Source organism: Neoarius graeffei, chromosome 12 (assembly GCF_027579695.1).
Source record: "Neoarius graeffei isolate fNeoGra1 chromosome 12, fNeoGra1.pri, whole genome shotgun sequence".
Lineage (NCBI taxonomy): Eukaryota > Metazoa > Chordata > Actinopteri > Siluriformes > Ariidae > Neoarius > Neoarius graeffei.
The window spans coordinates 77,211,259-77,232,166 of NC_083580.1; the positions used below are offsets into that span (position 1 = coordinate 77,211,259).

The 20,908-nt window shown below is 41.5% G+C and overlaps 1 protein-coding gene across 1 annotated transcript; it reads right to left on the minus strand.

Annotated features, from left to right (window-relative positions):
- Positions 1-502: 502 nt before the first annotated feature.
- Positions 503-20,177, minus strand: LOC132895664 (transmembrane gamma-carboxyglutamic acid protein 3). The gene is made up of 4 exons (XM_060936457.1): positions 20,112-20,177; positions 17,107-17,152; positions 5,844-6,004; positions 503-1,668 (listed from the first exon to the last, which is right to left on the minus strand). The coding sequence occupies exons 1-4, from the start codon at positions 20,172-20,174 to the stop codon at positions 1,117-1,119; spliced, it is 822 nt and encodes a 273-aa protein (XP_060792440.1). The 5' UTR covers positions 20,175-20,177; the 3' UTR covers positions 503-1,116.
- Between the last annotated feature and the right edge of the window lie 731 nt (positions 20,178-20,908).

The window sequence follows — 20,908 nt, forward strand, 5'->3', positions numbered from 1 at the left end:
TTCTGTTCCCTCCGACACACTACTGCCTCCGCCGAGTGCACGCGGCACAAAAAAATGGCAGCCACCATGAAGGAAGGCGATCCGGAGTTTTCAAACATTTGCTTAAGTGTGAAATCGCAAAATGGTATTCTAGCGAACAACAAAATAGTAAAGATTCAGAAAAACAAATCATTCAGTGATCATTTTAATAGTGTAATTTCATCTGAACTAGGCCTAACGGTCGATTTAGAACTACAAAAAGTCCGTGTGTCGGACATTTTATTTAAGTACCTTTGTAAAAGTTTTGCAAATGTTGCAGTCAGCATTTAAAATGCTAACTTAAAGTTTTTGTACAAGTTTCAGTTGATTAAACTGTCATTTTATTAAATATGTCTGCTTTTGTAATAAAAAAGTACTGAAAGAAAAAGCAAACACAGCATTGCGATTTCTTATCCATCCATATATATATATATATATATAAAATCCCCCCCTCCCGACTGAAAATTTTTTTGCTCACCCGGTGGACAGGAAACGGATTTTTTTTTAAGGATGGCCTAAGATATATGTGGAGTACGGCGCACACACACACACACACACACACACACACACACACATCGAATTACGTTTGATTCAACAGTAGATTCTCTATTTTGTCAACAACAACAACAAAAAAAACTTTCACAAGGTTCTCTCTTTGTACGAACGCTCTGGTTAGCTTTTCGCAGCTCCACCTCATTTTGTACAGAGAAAACAAGATGGAAAACAAAACAAAACAAAAACCACCATCTCTTTTTTTCACTTCATGTCACAAGAGTGGAGGCTTGATTCATTAAAAGCACTAAATATGATGAATGAAAGACACAGACGATGGTGTGAGGTGTAGCCGTGCAGCAGTGAGCAGCTGGTTGTTGTTCCGGAAGAGTGCGAAAAAAATCAACACAGGTGTCCCATTTACAAAAACAAGTTCAGAATACTCATCTCCAAGAACGACGAGGACGACAACCACGTGATAGGGCACGTCATACACACCCTCAGGAACTTTGGGTGGCGATTTGGGATTCAAAACACTCCGGTCTGGTAGAGACCGATGTCACGACGAGCTCCTTCCTATCCTATGCACATGCCTTGAACACGCCCTCACTTTTCTTTAACGATCTCTTCGTACTTGGGTGGCGGGTCGCTGTAAGGGGTGGTGGTCTCGTCGCTGCTGCTCTCCAAGTGGCCCGTCACTTCTTCGTAAGAAGGAGGAGGTGTAGCTCCTGACAGACGTGACGCCACGGACATAGACGAGTCCTGCACGTAGAGTCCGCGGCCATTCGGCGGCTGCAATGAGCAGTCCAGGGTCCCTGAGGTTACTCCGCCTCTTTCCCTTTCCCCTCCGCTGAGCACCATGCTAGGCCTCTCGTTGGAGTGCGAGGTGTCCGAATGCGAAGGCGTGTCGCGGTGCACAAGGATTCTGGGAAGGCTGCGGGTGTTGTGATTGGCCAGGTAGCGGTTCTGCGTGTACGCCGGGCGCCGGCGCGTGGCCTTCTGCAGCTGGCAGCGCCAGATGAGGAAGAGCGCAATGATGATGAGGAGGGCGACACCCAGCAGCGGTACCACCATGTACACGGTGTCGGCACGCCCTGAACGTGTTTCTGGGTTGTTGTTGTTCATGGTGTGCAAGCTACGCGTCTTCCAAAACTCCATCTATGGTTAGGAAGAGGTGCGTTAAGTGTGTTGTATGTGTGTGTGGCTATATATCAGATACTACAGAAATATATGTGGATTTACACACAGCACTAATCAAACATTTGCTTAACTGCTCTATATGCGCTTTCTTGAACAGTGCAGTCACCAATTCATCATGTTACATCATAGAAAGCAAAAAAAAAAAAGCATGTCAGAGAGGAAAAATGACACCCTGCGGTATTTCTATGCAGCGAGAACAATGCTGGGTTGGGAGGCAAGTTATGCAACACCAAACATCTTTACATACAGCAGTTCAGTGAGCTCAACACTGACTCATTTCTGACCGAGAGGTCTTATACAATCGCTTGATCGCTCATCGTTAGAACAAAAACTGACACGTTACTGAAAATGTGTTTCAGGATATCGATATTAGAATTAGTCACAAAATTAAAAACACTGCTGCTCCTGTGCCGGTCAGGACGAACTGATTCAAACAGCAGATCAACAGTCGACATGATTTCTAGACAACTGACTCGAATACCCCTTTTCCACCAAATCAGTTCCAGGGCTGGTTCGGGGCCAGTGCTGGTGCTGGTTCACAACTCGTTCAACTTGCGAGCCAGCTGAGAACCAGTTTGCTTTTCCATAGCTCGCGGTGCTAAGGGAAGCCACGTCATTACATTGCTGTATACGTCAGTTACGTCGCTGCGTTTGCATAAACCTTGGCGTGAACATCGAAGCAACAACAACACGGAGAAGAAGAAGAAGAAGAAGCAGCAACAACAACAATAATGGATGACTTCGCGTTTGTACAGCTGCTGCTTCTCGCTTTACGGTGCTTCATTGGGATCAGAAAACGGCAGATCCAATATGTATGTGTTGATCGACAGGTTTTGAGTGGACGGCGATTACGTTCTAGGAGACGGGTAATAACCTAATAACGTTTTGACTCTTACTTACACTGAATGTGAGATGGTTATGTTAGCCTTTGTTACCGTATGAGCTAACGTTAGCCGGTGTTATGTCGGCTTTGGCGGTCTTGCTATTGTTGTTGGTCTTAACAACTCCGCCCCCCCCGCTGACGTAAGCGGTTCTTTCCTCTGGCCCAGCAGAGAGTTGGTGCTAGCCTGGAACCGGTTTTTCTGGCCCCAGAGCCAGTTCTTTGTCAGTGGAAACAGAAAACCCGGTTCCAAACTAAGCACTGGCCCCGAACCAGCCCTGGAACTGATTTGGTGGAAAAGGGGCATAAGAGTGTTATCTTGAAAATGTATGGCTATTTTTTTTTGACTGCACAATTATGACTACAGAATCCAGCTGAGTTTTCATAACTGGCTCTGCCAGCAAGCAGTTCCCGACTACACAGCTGGTAATAATATTGCGCACTTATTATATAGTCCTTTAATCTCTTTAAACCATAATAGTTTAAAGACACAAGTGATTAGAGGAAATCGCTCACACTGATTGGTCGACAGATTCGGACCATTTCTCGATAATCACCTCGAGCGACTCGGCAAAATGGCGGCCGATCGCTTCGTCACCGTAAGTGAGGACGAATTACAAATTGTGAAAGAAAAATACTGCTCCTAAAAGCACTAAAGATGCTACGAAGTTTGATCTAAAAGTATTTAAAGGTAAGGTGGAATTCTGATTTTTTTTTATTGATTTGAAAACAAAGTATTTTATGTGACTCGGCGTAGATCAGTGACAAGTCAGCACTGCACCATTATTACATTTGCATGCTGCTTTTGAAGATCAAAATAATTTTTTTTTTAAGTACAATTTTTAAAAATAATCACCTGTGTATTTATACTAAAACAATTATCCGCCTCAGGCTCAGTGAATATCGGTGATTATTCTATCCACGTTCATTGGATATGAGCAACCAAGCGCTCTGATTGGCTACTACTAGGATATCAGCTCATATACCGTGAGTAGAGAAAAACAAAATGGCGGCGTGCATCAAGTCAGATATATCACTTTATCAAGTATTTAAAAGTTTAAAAGAAACAGAAATAGCTAAAAGAATATAGTTGTTTTCCCCCCCCCCAACCCTAACCCTATCTCGTGCTCCACACTCCAGCCCAGTCGGTGGCGGTAATGCACCTTTAAAAGGATAGTTCGGGATTTTTGACATGAATCTGTATGGCATCCCCATCAATAGTGTCGTGCAAACACACTGACTTACCCCTGACAGCATCCTGTGAGTCCAGTTCTTGTCCAGTTTTGGTCCAGACGAAAGTAGTCCGGCAAGTTTGTTGGGGTCACGAAAGTAAAACGTTTTTCGTCTCAAAACAGTACGTGTTCAAAAGAGTGATATATTTGCATCAAAAAACCGTTGCCAAATAAAAAGTCAGACCTCGAAATCGCTTGGCACTATTTTATCTCCCTTCTTATCACTGTGCGCTGCCAGCAGGTGACAGTGAAACGCAGACCCACTAAGCTGGTGGGAGACCAAGGCTGCACTCTATCCACGGCTTACACACGTCATGGCACGGAGGATGTGTATAGTGGCAGCATCTGTCCCCCCAGAGAGGATCTTTTCAAAAGCAGGACAGATTATAACTGAGAGGAGAAATAGAATCAGAATTAACTAGTTAATTGCAGCAATTAAAGGAATAGGTAGGAAAAGGAAGGTGCAAAGACACCGCGCAGTGCCTGAAAATGGGTTTTCAGGCGCTGCGCACCCGTTTTCAGGCGCTGCGCGGTGTCTTTGCGCCTGCAGCGGTGCTTTGCCTGTGCTGTGGCTGAAAATGGTTCCAGATATAAATTGGTCTAGTAAATCCCTTCGTGTTAATTTGCATTGATATGTGTACTCGATGTGAATGTACAGGTCATGAGAAATAATTATAAAAAATCTTGAGTTATTTAATTCACTTTTGCAACGACAATGCTAGCTGGACACGCCAGATTACAGCGACTATGCTAAGCTAAGCTAACCTGGGCGTTTATAGATCAGGACAATGGCTGGGTCGGCTACAAAACGCTTTGGCTCACTCATCCAACTCTAGGGACTGCAGAGACTGACTCAATTTCATCTGAGGGTGGCGTATTCCTTTAAATCAAAAATAAAATCTCAGGAGCCGTTTGGGAGCCGAAAGAGCCGGCTCCCGAAAAAGAGCCGAAATTCCCATCACTAGTAAACAATGAATGAAACAGCCGTGGCTGTCACCTGGCGGCAGCGCGCAGTGATAAGAAGGGAGATAAAATAGTGCCAAGCGATTTCGAGGTCTGACTTTTTATTTGACAATGGTTTTGTGATGCAAATATATCACTCTTTTGAACACATACTGTTTTGAGACGAAAAACGTTTTACTTTCGTGACCCCAACAAACTTGCCGGACTACTTTCGTCTGGACCAAAACTGGACAAGAACTGGACTCCCAGGATGCTGTCAGGGGTAAGTCAGTGTGTTTGCACGACACTATTGATGGGGATGCCATACAGATTCATGTCAAAAATCCCAAACTATCCCTTTAAGTTGGTTTGCCAACCACCAAAAAACCCTAAATAAGAAAAAGAAGAAAATGGCGGAGCGTGTTGCTGAATGAAATAAAAACTCTACTCAAAAACAAAACCCCAAAAAAGTACAAAAAAAAAAAAGCAACAAAATATGGAATAAAAGTATTTGATTGTAGAAACGTCTCGTCTCATCTCATTCTCTCTAGCCGCTTTATCCTGTTCTACAGGGTCGCAGGCAAGCTGGAGCCTATCCCAGCTGACTACGGGCGAAAGGCGGGGTACACCCTGGACAAGTCGCCAGGTCATCACAGGGCTGGTAGGAAAGTATCTTTTTTTTTTATTTTTCAAGAATTATTATTATTATTATTATTATTATTATTATTATTATTGCGTTTTTCACAAATTGCTACTGTCATTTTGCCGGTTTGTTAGTAGAAATGATTTTCTTAATAAAGTTTGATAAAGTTTTTATTTATCAAATTTGCAAAAAATAAAAATGCTCATGGCTATCAGCTCATGTACGACTCGATTTCGTGAAATAACTGGTAATAATAACCTCGACTTTGTCTCGGTTATTATTCACTGATATTCACGTCACCTTCGGTGAATAATTAATTGTTAAATAGTGAATTGCAAGCAGGAAACCTAAAAAACAAAATTGCACAAGATTAAACAGTAACTTATTCGAGACGTTCTTAACTGAAACTCGTCTTCTGATATTAAGAAGCACTTACTGTTTTTTCCTTGTTCTCAAACACCTCGTTGGCCTCCTCGAAGCTGCAGCTCTCCTCCACACACTCTCTCTCAAGGTTCCCCTGCCGAAACTCCTCCAGGAACCCGTTAGCCCGTGGAAAACGCTTAAGGAGAGAGTTTGCATCCTTCCCATTTAGGAATTCTGTACAAGAGAGAGCAAGAGTGAGTGAGTGAGTGTGAAGGATAGAAAGATGAAAAAAAGAGGTGTGTGCTGAGAGGTGTGATGTCTGATGTGATGTCTGATGCTATGACAAGCCAATGGAAATGCACGACGCCAGTCAGACCTCTGGAGATGTCACGGAGTCTGTGGATCTACACTTCTAAATGTTTCCTTTTTGAATGATCTGACACATTCTTGGTAATCACAACAAATAAGCAATTTCTTATCATTGGTCATGCCGTTCCTAATTAATATCCATCCCATTATAAATCTGTAAGTGATAAGACGACGGTCCGACATCTGACACTCCATCCATCTGCTCACTGCTACGTGAAACTAAACAGGCCCTGAGGAAATCTGTGGGACTCTTTTATAAATGTATTCTTAATGTACTCGACATATTACGATTCACCCAATTCACAATTTGATTCGATTCGCGATACTGGGTTCGATCTTCCTACGATATTTTTGAGAAAAAAAAAATTTAATGAAGAAAATTTTATTACAAAAAAAGCGACATTTATTTTACTATTCTTTATCAATTTAAACATTCCTTTAGTTAAATGAAAAAATGTTATTTTCTTAATAACAAAATTATTTACTCACATTTGTAAAGGCTGGAGTAAAATAAAAGCTTATTATATGGCACAAGCTACTTCCGGTAAAATCGTGCGCTCTGATTGGTTCCTGGGCAGGCAGTATTTTCCCGTAATGCTCGTGGACGATTACGGACTTTCCTTCCAAGGCGCCGGCTTTCAATGTTGCAAAAAACAAAACGACAAAAAAAAAAAAAAGATTAATTGAAAATCAAAAATGGACGAAACACAAAAGACAAAAGAGTCATGAGTTATTCAAGAAATGAGCAATGAAGAGCATTCAGGAACCGCTAACAGAAATTCAGTTTTGAAGCCGCTAGCCATTTATTCTGTCTCCGTGACTCAACTACATTACAAATATGACGTGACTGAAAGCAGCGTCATGCCTCATTATAATGACGTCTATTTTAATCTTAGAAATAAAAAAAGCCATAGAATAAACTCCTTATTAAAGGAGAACTGAAGGCAAATTATCATCAAAATTCTATTTCTCATTTTATCAAATATCGGAATGCATTTTTGATCGCTATTTTTTTGCTGCTATAGCAAGTTAAGGCCCGGTCTCACTGGCCGATGGACACAAAACGTATGCAAAAAGGACACAGCGGACGAGCAAAATTTCGGGGGTGGCTCTATCCGTTTTCATCCGCTCCAGAAATGGACAAAATTGGCGAAAATTTGCGAAAACAGAACGGAAAAGAACGGACGTGGGTAGTATATAGCGGGGATGTTAAACGCATGTTCATAGGAAGCCTAGCGGATGAAAGCAGATGGAAGTGGATGACAGCTCCGAAGGGGTTACCGGTGATAACTGAGAAGCAGACGCATAGCAGAAAGAGCGGATGCATAGCAGATGAAGGGGATGCATCACGTACGCCTAACGGAAACAAAGGGGATGTTGCGCGGATGTATATCGGATGCAGACCGATTGTCCGCTAGGTGTCCTTATACATACTCTAGACATACTCCAGACATCCTAAATATACGAGATACATCCCAGATATAAACGCTTTGTCCGTTTTGAATACTTTATATACGAGATGCATACGCTTACATCCTTTCTATTTCCGTGCTACTAACGATGAATGGACGTTTCATGTACCTTATCTTTCCTCCCTCTTTCCGTTTTCAGCTGCAGCGGATGTGAGTTGCGAGGATGCCCAGAGGATGCAGAGAGGATACAGCAGACGTTTAACGGATGATAACGGACATAGAACGTTTGTTGCTCGTATATGCCGCGGATTTACATCGTACACGGCGGAAAGTTCATCCGTTCTAAAAGTTTTGTGCAGCTCAAAACTTTTTGCGCGGATGAAATCACAGTGGACGGATGCTCGATGGATAGAGCGTATGAAGCACGTATGCAATGAGTACACAACGGATGCATAGCGTTTTCCAACGGATGGCAAAGATTTTTTTACGTTTTACATCCTCTTTGCATCCGTAAGTGCAGTGGGACCGGGCCTTTATGAGGGTTTGAAATATGCTCTGTAATATATCAATCCATAATGACAAACACTACGTTCAGACTGCAGCCTGAAACGACCCATATCCGATTTGTTGTGAAATCCGATTTTTTTTGTTAGGCCGTTCACATTACCAATTATATGAGACTTGTATGCGATCTCCAATATGAACGGAAAACGACCCAAAAGTGTCCCGTATGCGCAAATTGACACGTAATAAGCACATCTACGTAATACGTAAACAAAAAAAAAAAAAAGCGCACTCTTCATGTTTAATGATTTCTTTTTTTTTTTTTTTAATTATCTGGTTAAAGTGTGAGGTCTCGTGTGTGTTTTTGTTTCTGAACTGAAATGAAAACGTGTAGCCTGGTAACGAGGGTTGACTCCTAAATGTCTCTCTAATTTCTATATAAGTGCACTACATGTTACTAGGAAGTAATGGATTTTTAAACTCTATATAGTGCACTCGAGCTTCAGTAGGCAGTCGTTTGGGATACGGCCACTGTATTACCAAACTCTTAATTCAGGCTTAATAATTTGCACATATTTATTTTGTCATATTAATAAACTTTTTCTACATTTTTATAAATATTTATTTAGATTGTTTATAGCCAGCTGAATTCTGCAGCTTCTCTCAGCGCTGGCTCAAGGTGCAGAAACACCAGTGCAGTTTGCTATGGAGATGAGGCGAGACCTGGCGATGTGGTTTTTGTGGCGGCAGCGGAACTCGCACAATAATCTGATTAATGTGGGCAGCAGAGTAATGAGACCGAAGGGTTGTAGATGTCTGATAAAAAAAGAAAAAACTAACAATATTCAATATAAGACATAATGAACGTAATCGAAAGAGACCGAAGGTGTCAAATTACTGGAAATTTTCAGAACAATCTTGTAATACAGGATGGTTTAAGTTATAAATCAGTTATAGAAACTGTTTTATTTAATCAGGCTAACAGATCAACATCCAGGTCCCTACCAAATCCACCATTAGCTTGATCAATTCTATAAAAGTCTATTTAAATTCTGAAAACTGTACAAATGTTGTTGTTTTCCACCAAAGAGGCGGGATTAGCCAACGCAGAATAGTGACGTTTGTCTCTTGTTGATGACGTGTAGGTCGCATGAATGCGACCTGTCCGGTCAGACTGCAGTCGCATGTGAAAATATCGGATATGCATCAGATTTAGAACCACGTATCCAAGCGACCTGGGTCGCATGTGAAAAAAATCGGATCTGTGTCATTCAGATTGTCAATAACAAATCGGATACAGGTCGCATATGGGCAAAAAAAATCTGATATGGGTCGTTTCAGGGTGCAGCCTGAACGTAGTCAAAGCGACGGCCGTAAACGAGATTCGTTGAGACCTGTGTGAGACATCGTAGGACGGAAGTAAAACGTACAGCGGAAATCAAAGTGACCAACATCTGCCAACGTTGTCAAAAGACGTGCACGCCCTCTTTCGAATGCTGACGTAATCAAGCCGGAAGTTTTGTTTGTTTTGATAGCAATCAGGAAAGTTTGAAAAAGTAGGCAGTAATCGTCATTTAAACTCGTTTTTGTCCAATATTTCGTTTGGAAAACAGTTTTCAAAATGGCGGCACTGATACCTGGCTAACACTTCACGTTTCGAAGTCTCGCACAAGTCTCGTGAAGATCGTGCGGATAAACGACGCCTGCCGTGGACCAAACGAACTAAATTCAACACGGCTAAAAACCGAATAGGCCGATAAGTATAATATTTAATTACAATTAGTTGCCAATACAAGTCACGATATAAGGTTACTAAAACCGAAAATGTAATTGAATAACACGTTAATTAAGAAATAAAGCAAGTTTAAAAATGACTTCAGTTCTACTTTAGCCTCGCATGCTCTGTCTTTACAGGAAAATATCCGACCAAGGACTTTCTGTACGGCTGGTCTTTTCCATACTGTCAAGACCTCGGTCTAATATTTTCCCGTAAAGACCTCGTGCTCAGTTAATAAGTGGTTAGTATTAACTAAAATATTCCTTTTATTAAAAATGCAAAAAGTTAATAACAAATAGGCCTTTTCTGAATAAACTTTTATAAACACTTGCACTACTTCCATTTGCTTCTCTTTTCTTTATTTTTCCGCAGTCTGTATAAAGAGAGAAAGCTCAGATTTCTTGTTAAATGTATTTATACTGTGTATTGGGGCCCCTGCTGTCTAAACAACGCAGTTACAGATAGGAAAAACTAAGATTTCATAGCCTGATAAGAATCACAATTCAATTTTTTCATCGATTGGAATCATCATAAATTTGTATCACGATTACATGACGCATCATTACATGCCTACATTAAACCTAAAAGGAATACGCCAGAGTTTTTGCAACTCATTTTTCTACTAGAGCTAAATTTACTTAATAACTCTCTATTATTGCGTAGTTACTGGAACAGTAAAACAAAACAAAAAAAGTATGTGGTTCACATAGTTTCACAGAACACCATTACAAATTCTTCAACATTATTTTTAAACTAAACTCTACATTTTAATAATTCAGGCTTTCAAAGGTGCGACTACTTTCTTTTTTTTTCAGAGCGAAGAATTTCTGGTTGTGTGTGTGACGGTATGGAGTAAAGATGTCGCAGGTTCTTACACTGATGTTTGCACAGATACAGGGTACTCTGCTGCATTTGTGATGAAGAAACGTGTGTATAGTCGCTAGAGAAATAAAAAAAAAAAACTATGTTTAAGGGTTTTTTTTATTTGTGTGTGTGTGTGTGTTACTTGAGCCAAAAGCATTATTTACTTTCAAAACCCATAATTTGTGGTTCATGTGCATTTCCCCACTGAAGTAGATAGCAGCCTGATCTTGTATGACTGAAAATAACCATCCGGGAGCGTTGCCAAGATGGCCGCCAAGTGAACAGATTTTACTAGAAGATCTTTGCTTACTACTATGGAGGGAGCAGTGTCCTTTCAATTCATTCACTCTATCTAATACATGCTCCTCTCTCCTCTGTCTAATACCGATGTATTATAACGTGTATTAGATTTACTCATGTTCTCGCAATGAAAAGGCAAAACCTCCAGAAAGGTGCCGGTCCCAACCCAACCGCAATGTTAGTTATGGCTGGGTTCTTGCCCAAACTGATAATCACATCATCAGTTTTCCTTTGGCTAATCAGACACAAGGTACACCACCACACTTGCCAGAGCAGTTGGGGGTTAGGTGCCTTGCTCAAGGGCACTTCAGCCAGTCCTGCTGGTTCAGGGAATCTGACCAGCGACCTTTTGGTCCCAAAGCTGTTTCTCTAACCATTAGGCCACGGCTTCCCCAAAAATAAGCTTCTCGAGGACATTTAAATCAGCTGATCTGCACAAATATGAATAATTTAAACATTCTGACCAATTTCCCAGAAGTGTGAACTCCAAAATTAATACAAGAAGATCTCCAAAGTGTCCCCCCCCAAATATTGTATCATTGCCAATAAAACTACAGATGCAGAGAAGAGAAATGAGCGAGTTCACAATGCTAGGCATCAACAGCGCAACACCATTGTTTAAAAAAAATAAACTGTCCAATATTAATACAAATGCTGTATTTCTTTTTGAACATATACACTCACCGGCCAAAACATATCTTTGCACCATCGTGTAATATTCTCTATATATCCCCCCCCCCAAAAAAAAAAAAAAAAAATGTTACCTTGGTTTCTTAAAACAAAGTCATTTTAATGTCAACGAAGAATTGCAACTGGTAGCTCCAACATCACCTAGTCCTAGATTGGTTTTCTCTAACTGCTGGTGTCAAACAATCAGATGCATCTCCAATAGAAAAATATATATTTAATTATTATTTGAAGCTTAAAAGTAGACGACCTTTCGATTTCATAAAATCGGTGAAATTTAGTTCCGTCTGAAATGTGGTCATTGTGATGTATGTTTATTTCTGTAATATCTCACAAAATATCAGGCCATTCTGTGGCTGGGAAGTTATTTAATTTGAGGGGATTAAAGCAAATAATGTGCATGAAATCGCTCGCTTTGCGCAGTCAAGCAGACAGAGGAAGTCCGTGTGCACATGCGCAGGTTTACCTTCTTCTTCTTTTGGGTTTTACGGCAGCTGGCATCCACAGTGTTGCATTACTGCCATCTACAGGTTTCCCTTTGAGCGTGCACTGACAGTTCCATCATTCTGTCGCTAAACGAACAGCTGATCACACCGAGGTGCTCGCTGAGTGCCGATATTTATTAGTTTGATATTTCCTGCGTTTCCGTTCCTTCGTATATAACATAACGTCTTTTCTTCTTGCTTTCTTTCTGTTACTGTAGTTGGTCTTTCACATTTCATTCGCACACTCACATCCTCCATTTTTCTCTCCTGTTTCAAATTTGTATCCCACAATGCCTTGCGTGAACAGGGAAAGCCCACCATGTGATGCATGACGTAGTAACTTGAACTGGTTCATGGTGAAGCAGGAAAAAATAGAGGAGAATTTAGGGCCATGTGGAAATAAATTCATTAATTGTTCTATTTTAAATAGGAGTGGGACATTAACGCGTTAATTAAGATTAATTAATTTCAAACAAATTAATTCGTTAAAAATATTAACGCATTTTATCGCAGTTTGCATGCCAAACAACCCGGAACCGTTGTTAGTGCACCGTGTTATGGTGCGACAAATATACTGACGCACACAGTTCCAATTACAGCAATGGAGCTTGAAAGCGCGCCGGGTCTGCTGGACGGTAAATTTATATTCAAAAAACGACCCGATGGAACTGTTGATAAAACCACAGTTTATTGCAAACTGTGCAGAAAGGAGTTTGCTTATCACAGAAGCTCGTCAACTTTACGGTACCATTTAAGGGCCTGTTTACACGAGGACGCTGTCGGGTAAAAACGACTAAATATTTTATCGGAAGTGCCTTTCGTCTACACAGGGACGGCGTTTCCGAGGCTGAAAAACGGAAAAAATTGAAAACGCCTTCCAGAGTGGATAAGTTAAAAACAGCCCCCGTTGCATATCCGTCTAAACTACCCAATACGCGAAACTCTGCTCGGATCCGCTCACGTCGGGTACGCGTTTACGTCATACATATGTCATATACTGTACATGCCAGCCCGGGAAGTAAGAAAGTAATCTTTCGATTACGTTCATTATGTCTTATATTAAATATAGTTAGTTTTTTTTTCCTTTTTTATCAGACATCTAATTTTTGGGTTTGTTTACCTGACATGTTTCGACGTACAACTTCCGTCTTCCTCAGAGTGTCACCGGATGTTAATTGGTGACGCATCTTTTATCAGCTGCTGTTTCTGAAGGCGTGGCCTTCCTGTCTGGATTGACAGGTCGGTCACGCCTTATACTGTCTGTATACAAGGAAACAAGGAAATGGAAATGGCAATACACGGACACTTGGCAGACATACACGAACAGGAATTCACAGAGACAAAAACCCGACAAATACGAAAACTGGACAAACTCATCGCACAGAAAAAGAAGGCAGAACCGGAGCACGCACACATCAACGACAAATGGATTCATAACATATCAAGGTACAAACTCTCACAAGCAGAACGCAGTATACTAGCAAAAGGACTCAACTACGCTGTCACACCGAACCATATACCACACGACGAATTCATTCTGGCAACTGAATTAGCATGTGAGAAAATACAGGATCAGGGACAAAAAGCAGCACTAAGAAACGCAATAGCTGGTATTTTGAAAACGGCCAAACCACCACCCAGTAACATCACCAAACAGGAAGCCAAAGCCATGAGAACATTAGCTAAAAATAAAGATATCACAATCCTCCCAGCAGATAAAGGCAGAACAGTAGTTATTATGGACACTGATGAATATGAACGAAAAATGAATGAATTACTCAGCGACAACGCATTTGAAATATTAAAAAAAGACCCAACAGAAGACAAGAAAAAGAAACTTAAAGCACTACTCAAACCACTACTCGATGAAAATAAAATAGATAAGCAGGATTACAATCATTTAGTACCCACAGCCAATGTCATCCCCAGGATTTACGGTACACCAAAAATACACAAACCAGGAACACCATTACGCCCCATAGTAGATAGCATTGGTTCAGTCACATACAACTTATCAAAAGCACTCACCGAAATAATTAAACCATTACTAGGACTCACAGACCAACACTGCAAAAACTCAAAACATCTGGCAGAAGAACTAAAAAACATCAAAATGCAGCAAGATGAAGTTTTTATTTCACATGATGTCATATCTCTTTTCACCAGAACACCCACGGAAGCCACCATACAGATAGTACAAGACAAATTAAAAACAGACAGGACGCTCAGGAAACGCACAAACCTCACCGTACAAGACATCACTCAGCTCCTTCAATTCATCGCCACATCCACATACTTTCAGTTCAGGAATACAATCTACAGACAGAAGGAAGGTTTTGCCATGGGAGACCCACTATCAGCCATCATGTGCGGCTTTTTCATGGAGGATCTGGAGCAGAAAGCACTCACTACAATACCAGCAGAATACAGGCCAACACTCTGGAAACGGTATGTGGACGACATATTGGAAAAAGTAAAGAGGGGACACACTCAACAGCTCACCGACCATCTCAACACCATAGACAATACCGGCAATATAAAATTCACACATGAAGAAGAAACGGAGCAGTCAATAGCATTTTTGGATTTAAAAATACAACACACAGAAGATGGGGACATCAAAATAAAAGTACACAGAAAACCCACACATACCGACCAATATTTAAACTGGACTTCCGAACACCCCATAATGCACAAAATATCCGTAGTTAGAACATTACATGAACGCACAGCAATAATTACAGATCCACAGGACAAAGAACAGGAGGAACAACATATACAACACGCACTGAAGGCATGTCAATATCCACAATGGGCAATATCCAAAGGGGCGGAACAGGTTAAGAACAACAAAACACAGAAGAAAGAGAAAAAACAAACTAACAAACAAGAACACAGGGGAGTAGTGACATTACCATACATCAGGGGAATAACTGAACGCATTCAAAGAGTAATGAGGAAACACAATGTTAACACACCGGTCAAACCACACACAACACTCCGTCAGATCCTGGTGCATCCCAAAGACAGAATACATCCGGACAACAGATGCAACACCATATATGAGATTCCATGTAAATTATGCAATAAAACTTATATTGGGGAGACAGGAAGGAGTTTCAACACAAGAAAACATGAACATAAGAAAGAGTGCGAAAAGGAGACAGCTACAAGACAAACCCGAACAATAAAAGAAAAGGCACAACAGGAAAATTATAAGTCAGCTATAACAGATCACTGTAAAAGGGAAAACCACATTATGGACTGGGGGAATGCCAGAGTCATCCGCACAGAAGATAACAAACATCAGCGCTGGATCAGGGAGGCCATAGAGATCCGTAAGCGAAGCCCGAGGACCATCAACCGGGATGAGGGAGCATACATGCTCTCCCATACCTGGAGTCACATCTTGCAGGGGACGAACAGACAGTATAAGGCGTGACCGACCTGTCAATCCAGACAGGAAGGCCACGCCTTCAGAAACAGCAGCTGATAAAAGATGCGTCACCAATTAACATCCGGTGACACTCTGAGGAAGACGGAAGTTGTACGTCGAAACATGTCAGGTAAACAAACCCAAAAATTAGATGTCTGATAAAAAAGGAAAAAAAAAAACTAACAGTAAGAAAGTAAGTAAAAAAGTAAGAGCATGTCTGATTACATCGATCCAACGGACCTTCAAGCTGCTCTGGCAGCTTTAATAAACATCCAGGAGTCCTTCGAACATCTATACCGAATCTGCACATATACCGTTAATGAACAGAGGCGGGTATAGTATGCTCTTACTTTTTTTACTTACTTTCTTACTTACCATAGCCAGAGTAGTCAAAGTTTTCGCGGCGCAGATGTGCAGATCAGACAAGACGGAAGACGTTGCGCATGCGTGCAGACATAGCGGAGGTCTTTCACAGCACCACCTAGCCGCCTGGCATGCACATCCAATTGAATTCCACACATTTATGCGTCACCGTATAGACGCAGATTTCCTCCTTGAAAACGGTCGTGTAGACGCGGAAAAAAGTGAGAACGAAAACGGACTTTTGCGTTTTTGTTTCAGACCGTCCCCGTGTAAAGTGGGCCTAAATGCCAAGCATGTCACTGCGATTACTGAAACAGCTGCAGTTCGAGGTAGCAGTTCTGGTCAGCAGTGCAAACTCGAAGAAATGGCTGGATTCCAGAAGAAAATGAGCAGGGCAACGTCGGAAAATTTAACGAACACGCTGGCCAAGTGGATTGCCCTGGACTGCAGACCGCTATCGGTGGTAGAAAACAAGGGTCTACGAGATGTATTGCAGATTGCGGCGTGTGATCCAGAAAGTAACAACTAAAATGGTTAGTAAAATGGCACTGAAACTTTAGTCTCTTCAATTTTGGACAGGGACCTTACCTATGTTTACTATTGCAAAATGAAATGCAATTTATTGTTTACAGCCTTGAATCTATAAATCATGAGCTTGAATCTAAAAATCATGTTTGTGTATTATTTGAACTCTTTACATATTATTTAGTTACATAAAATAAATGTTGCTTTTGGGGCAAATACGGTAGTGCAATTAATTGAGATTAATTAAGATTAATTAATTACAAAGCCTGTAATTAATTAGATTGAAAAAAATAATCTAGTCCCACCCCTAATTTAAAAAAAAAACTAATAAAATTGGAAGTCTGTGATTCGAATTCAGTAGCTTTCGGTCACTAAACAAAAATAATTGGGTGTCGGGAAAATTCTTTTTATGACCTACAATTGAAAAATCTTTAAGGCAGTCTAGCTTTAAAACATGGTATTTGGGGTTTGACGGCCAGCGTTGTGAACACGCTCAAACGCCATTATTCCGTAAACTTACCTTTAGTTTGGAGTTTCATTACTTTAACAACTGTTTAAAATACAACTGTGTGTGTGTTGGATAATTTTAACCTAATCTGATGCTAATCGCTCACCTGCTGCCATGCTACCACCAACGAACTTAATGCAGAGTATTCTGTGCTGAAAGAAAAAAAAAAAAAGATACGTTAACAGAAATACATGAGGCGGTGTCACATTTATTCCTTTTTAACACCCATACACATATATTCACATTTACTTCTTGTAAAGAAATGGATATATAGATACAGTAGATCATAGTGCTGTCTTCCAAACAACCCCTCCCCCCCCCAAAAAAAAAGGGAAAGTTCTGTTCCAGACTGAAAAACCCTGAAACAGAATCGCTTTTGAACAGCGACGTGTAGAAAACAGTCTACATTGAAAAGCAAAACCTTCACTCCAATCAAATAAACAGCCTTCAGGTGCATAAAGCATGCACGTGCTTGTTTTCGGAGAGCGTACAACATGAGCAACTGCAGATAAACACCAAGGGGGAAATATACACAGGCATCTGTGACACGTACAACAGAAAAATAAAAGATTTATACAGACAGCCTAAACTTATTAACAGGGACCTGCAGGATGACCGCTCAATCCCGACATGATGACGTCCGAAACACGGAATGAACAAAGTCAAAGTATTTCGATAATAGATCTACGAGGGGGCGGCATGGTGGTGTAGTGGTTAGCGCTGTCGCCTCACAGCAAGAAGGTCCGGGTCCGAGCCCCGTGGCCGGCGAGGGCCTTTCTGTGTGGAGTTTGCATGTTCTCCCCGTGTCCGCGTGGGTGTCCTCCGGGTGCTCCGGTTTCCCCCACAGTCCAAAGACATGCAGGTTAGGTTAACTGGTGACTCTAAATTGAGCGTAGGTGTGAATGTGAGTGTGAATGGTTGTCTGTGTCTATGTGTCAGCCCTGTGATGACCTGGCGACTTGTCCAGGGTGTACCCCGCCTTTCGCCCGTAGTCAGCTGGGATAGGCTCCAGCTTGCTTGCGACCCTGTAGAACAGGATAAAGCGGCTACAGATAATGAGATCTACGAGGTGCTACTCTGATCAAAGTATCTTTGGTCATATGAACACTTTTATCATGTTTCAGAAATAATTATTAAAAATGCAGGTTCAACATTCAGTACAGAAGGTACGAGTGACCAATAGTCAACCAATAAGAAATAAAGGGTGGGGGAGTCAAATAATAAAAAAAGAAGCTTTTATTTATTTTACATTGTTTACTGCAAATAAGTGTCACAAAAGTATATCGTTTTCCTACATGATCTCCATTTCATTCAATGAAAGTCTTCCAGCGCTTAACAAAGTTTTCATTTGCAGTCCTTTCCTTTTTATTGGACGCCAACACTTTGAACACCTTTATACGGCCCTTTTCACAACCACGCCCTGGAGTACGGGTTAGCACTGCGACTGAAGAGTGATTGCATTTCAGTGAGGCACGGTTCCTACACATGGATGGAATGAAATATAACGGAGCTGAGTGAATTGCTGTCACGTCACATGGCCTTGGTGATTAAATTGTGTAAAAAAAAACCCTGCTAATGTAGCAAGTCCTGTTTATGTTCTGGATTTTGTCTTGTACCCCTTTTCAACCAACAGGAAACAGGTTCTGTTCTTGTACACGCACCACTTAACGTGCACCACTTAACCACTTAACGCTCTTAACGCTAAGAGCATCTTAACTTGGAGAGAGAGCATTCATTGTGCTGCTCGCGCTACCACTTGACGATGATCTTTGTGCTGCGGTGCTTTTGGGAAACTCAGGTCAGAGCATCTCATCTCATCTCATCTCATTATCTGTAGCCGCTTTATCCTGTTCTACAGGGTCGCAGGCAAGCTGGAGCCTATCCCAGCTGACTACGGGCGAAAGGCGGGGTACACCCTGGACAAGTCGCCAGGTCATCACAGGGCTGACACATAGACACAGACAACCATTCACACTCACATTCACACCTACGCTCAATTTAGAGTCACCAGTTAACCTAACCTGCATGTCTTTGGACTGTGGGGGAAACCGGAGCACCCGGAGGAAACCCACGCGGACACGGGGAGAACATGCAAACTCCACACAGAAAGGCCCTCGCCGGCCACGGGGCTCGAACCCGGACCTTCTTGCTGTGAGGCGACAGCGCTAACCACTACACCACCGTGCCGCCCTGTATAAGTTTTTCCAGATCATTTTTTGACATAAGTCCTCTTAGTTTGGAAATGTTTTTTAGGTGATCAAATGCCGATTTAGTGATTGCTTTCATGTGACTGTCAAAGTTTAGCTCGCTGTCAATGAAAACACCAAGATTTTTAACCATATCAGGAGGTCCAGGATCAAGATCAGGTTCTGATCTAGCACCGAATCTTACACGTACCCCTCACTCCTGAGTGAAGTTTTGATTTATGGACGCACCTGTCCACCTTTTATAGGCGAGCAAGGGGGCGGGGCAAGGATGGAGGTTTCCATAGAAACGGGTCAGAGTAGACGTGCCTTTAACATCCGCCATTTAAATGTCTTTCTCCCCGGTGTAAAGCTCTCTGACTGTAGCACTGCTGTTATTATTGTCACGAATCCGCTAGTTTACTTCCATATGAGACTTTGTAGGCGAATAAATGCGGACGTTTAAAGGTTTAAAGGTTTAACAAAGACTTAACAAGACTTTCTTTCCTCCACACAGCTGTCAAATAAGAAAATGAAGGATCCGACTGGCCAGAATATAACAGGCTATTATTATTATTATTATTATTATTATTATTATTCACCACTTTACAATGTTAACACTGGCTGTCATTATACAGCATGGACACAGGCATCTCTGACAGACTAAAAACATTCTTCCTGCCATTAAAGAAAAGCCAATCAAATATTAATCGAAGCACAACCAAGCAGCCAGCTTCAGATTCATCCCATTCTTTAAATTCAAGAAGCAGCTGCAAACTCCTCACACAGCTGTTTCAGACAAAGACCTGGGTTTCTCATCCTTTGATTTCTCTCTAAACATCAACCCAGAGCTATGAAAATACTCCATGTGCATCATAAGGTGTTTATTGTATCATAAAGTGCACACATGATTGAAATAAAGCCCTACCTTCTGCTCCTTTACCACTGCTGAGCCCTTCCATCCCTGTTGCCTCCAAGGGAGCAGCCACATGAGTCACACAGGACGGATGACTGACGTCTGCGCGGACCAATCAGAATCCAGCGCGTCTTCGGCTCGACCAATAGAAACCCTTCTTTATTTCGGACGCGCAATGTCATGCCTCTGGAATGAAAATAAAATAAAGAAGCTGGGTATTGTAGTCTACGCAAAGGCAAATATTGTGTCTGACATATTGTGGAAAATGGCTGCGTGCTTAAATTCTATTATAGCATTTGTTGGATTTCTTATCAGTATTGATGGTGCAAATGAAAAAATAATCGTTCAGTTTATTTTATTGAATGAGAGATGTTTGGGGGTCTCTTCCTATGCCACACCTTATATTAAAAAACTACATTTCCCTGCATGGCCACAGTGTGATTTATTAGGTCAGTGATGGAGCTTATCCATGACACACATTTGTGTGTGTCATATGATGTAGTGGGAAAGATTTTGTTGCTGGAGTCCTAGTTTATCCTGCTATACACCAAAAATAACCTGCTACAGATAAAAAGAAGGTCTGTTGAGATAGTGCCAAAGTTTGGCCTGAAAAGGATGACACTGAAGCTGTTGCATGCACTGCATTAAACATTTTGCTCCTTTGTAGTCAGTTGTGCATCACGTGCATGCACTTGCAAGAACATCATGGGCATCTTATGAGCCGTGACACCGAGATTAAACGAAATCTTTAACCTCTGACACTGTCGACGACACGTAAAAACCAGGCAGACACAAAGCAGATGCACCAA

Coding starts and splice junctions, on each gene's coding strand:
- LOC132895664 (XM_060936457.1), bottom strand. CDS start 20,174: ATGTGGCTGCTCCCTTGGAGGCAACAGGGATGGAAGGGCTCAGCAGTG. Junction 6,005..17,106: donor TGGTGGTAGCATGGCAGCAG/GTGAGCGATTAG, acceptor TCTCTTGTACAG/AATTCCTAAATGGGAAGGAT. Junction 1,669..5,843: donor TTGAGAACAAGGAAAAAACA/GTAAGTGCTTCT, acceptor TCCTAACCATAG/ATGGAGTTTTGGAAGACGCG.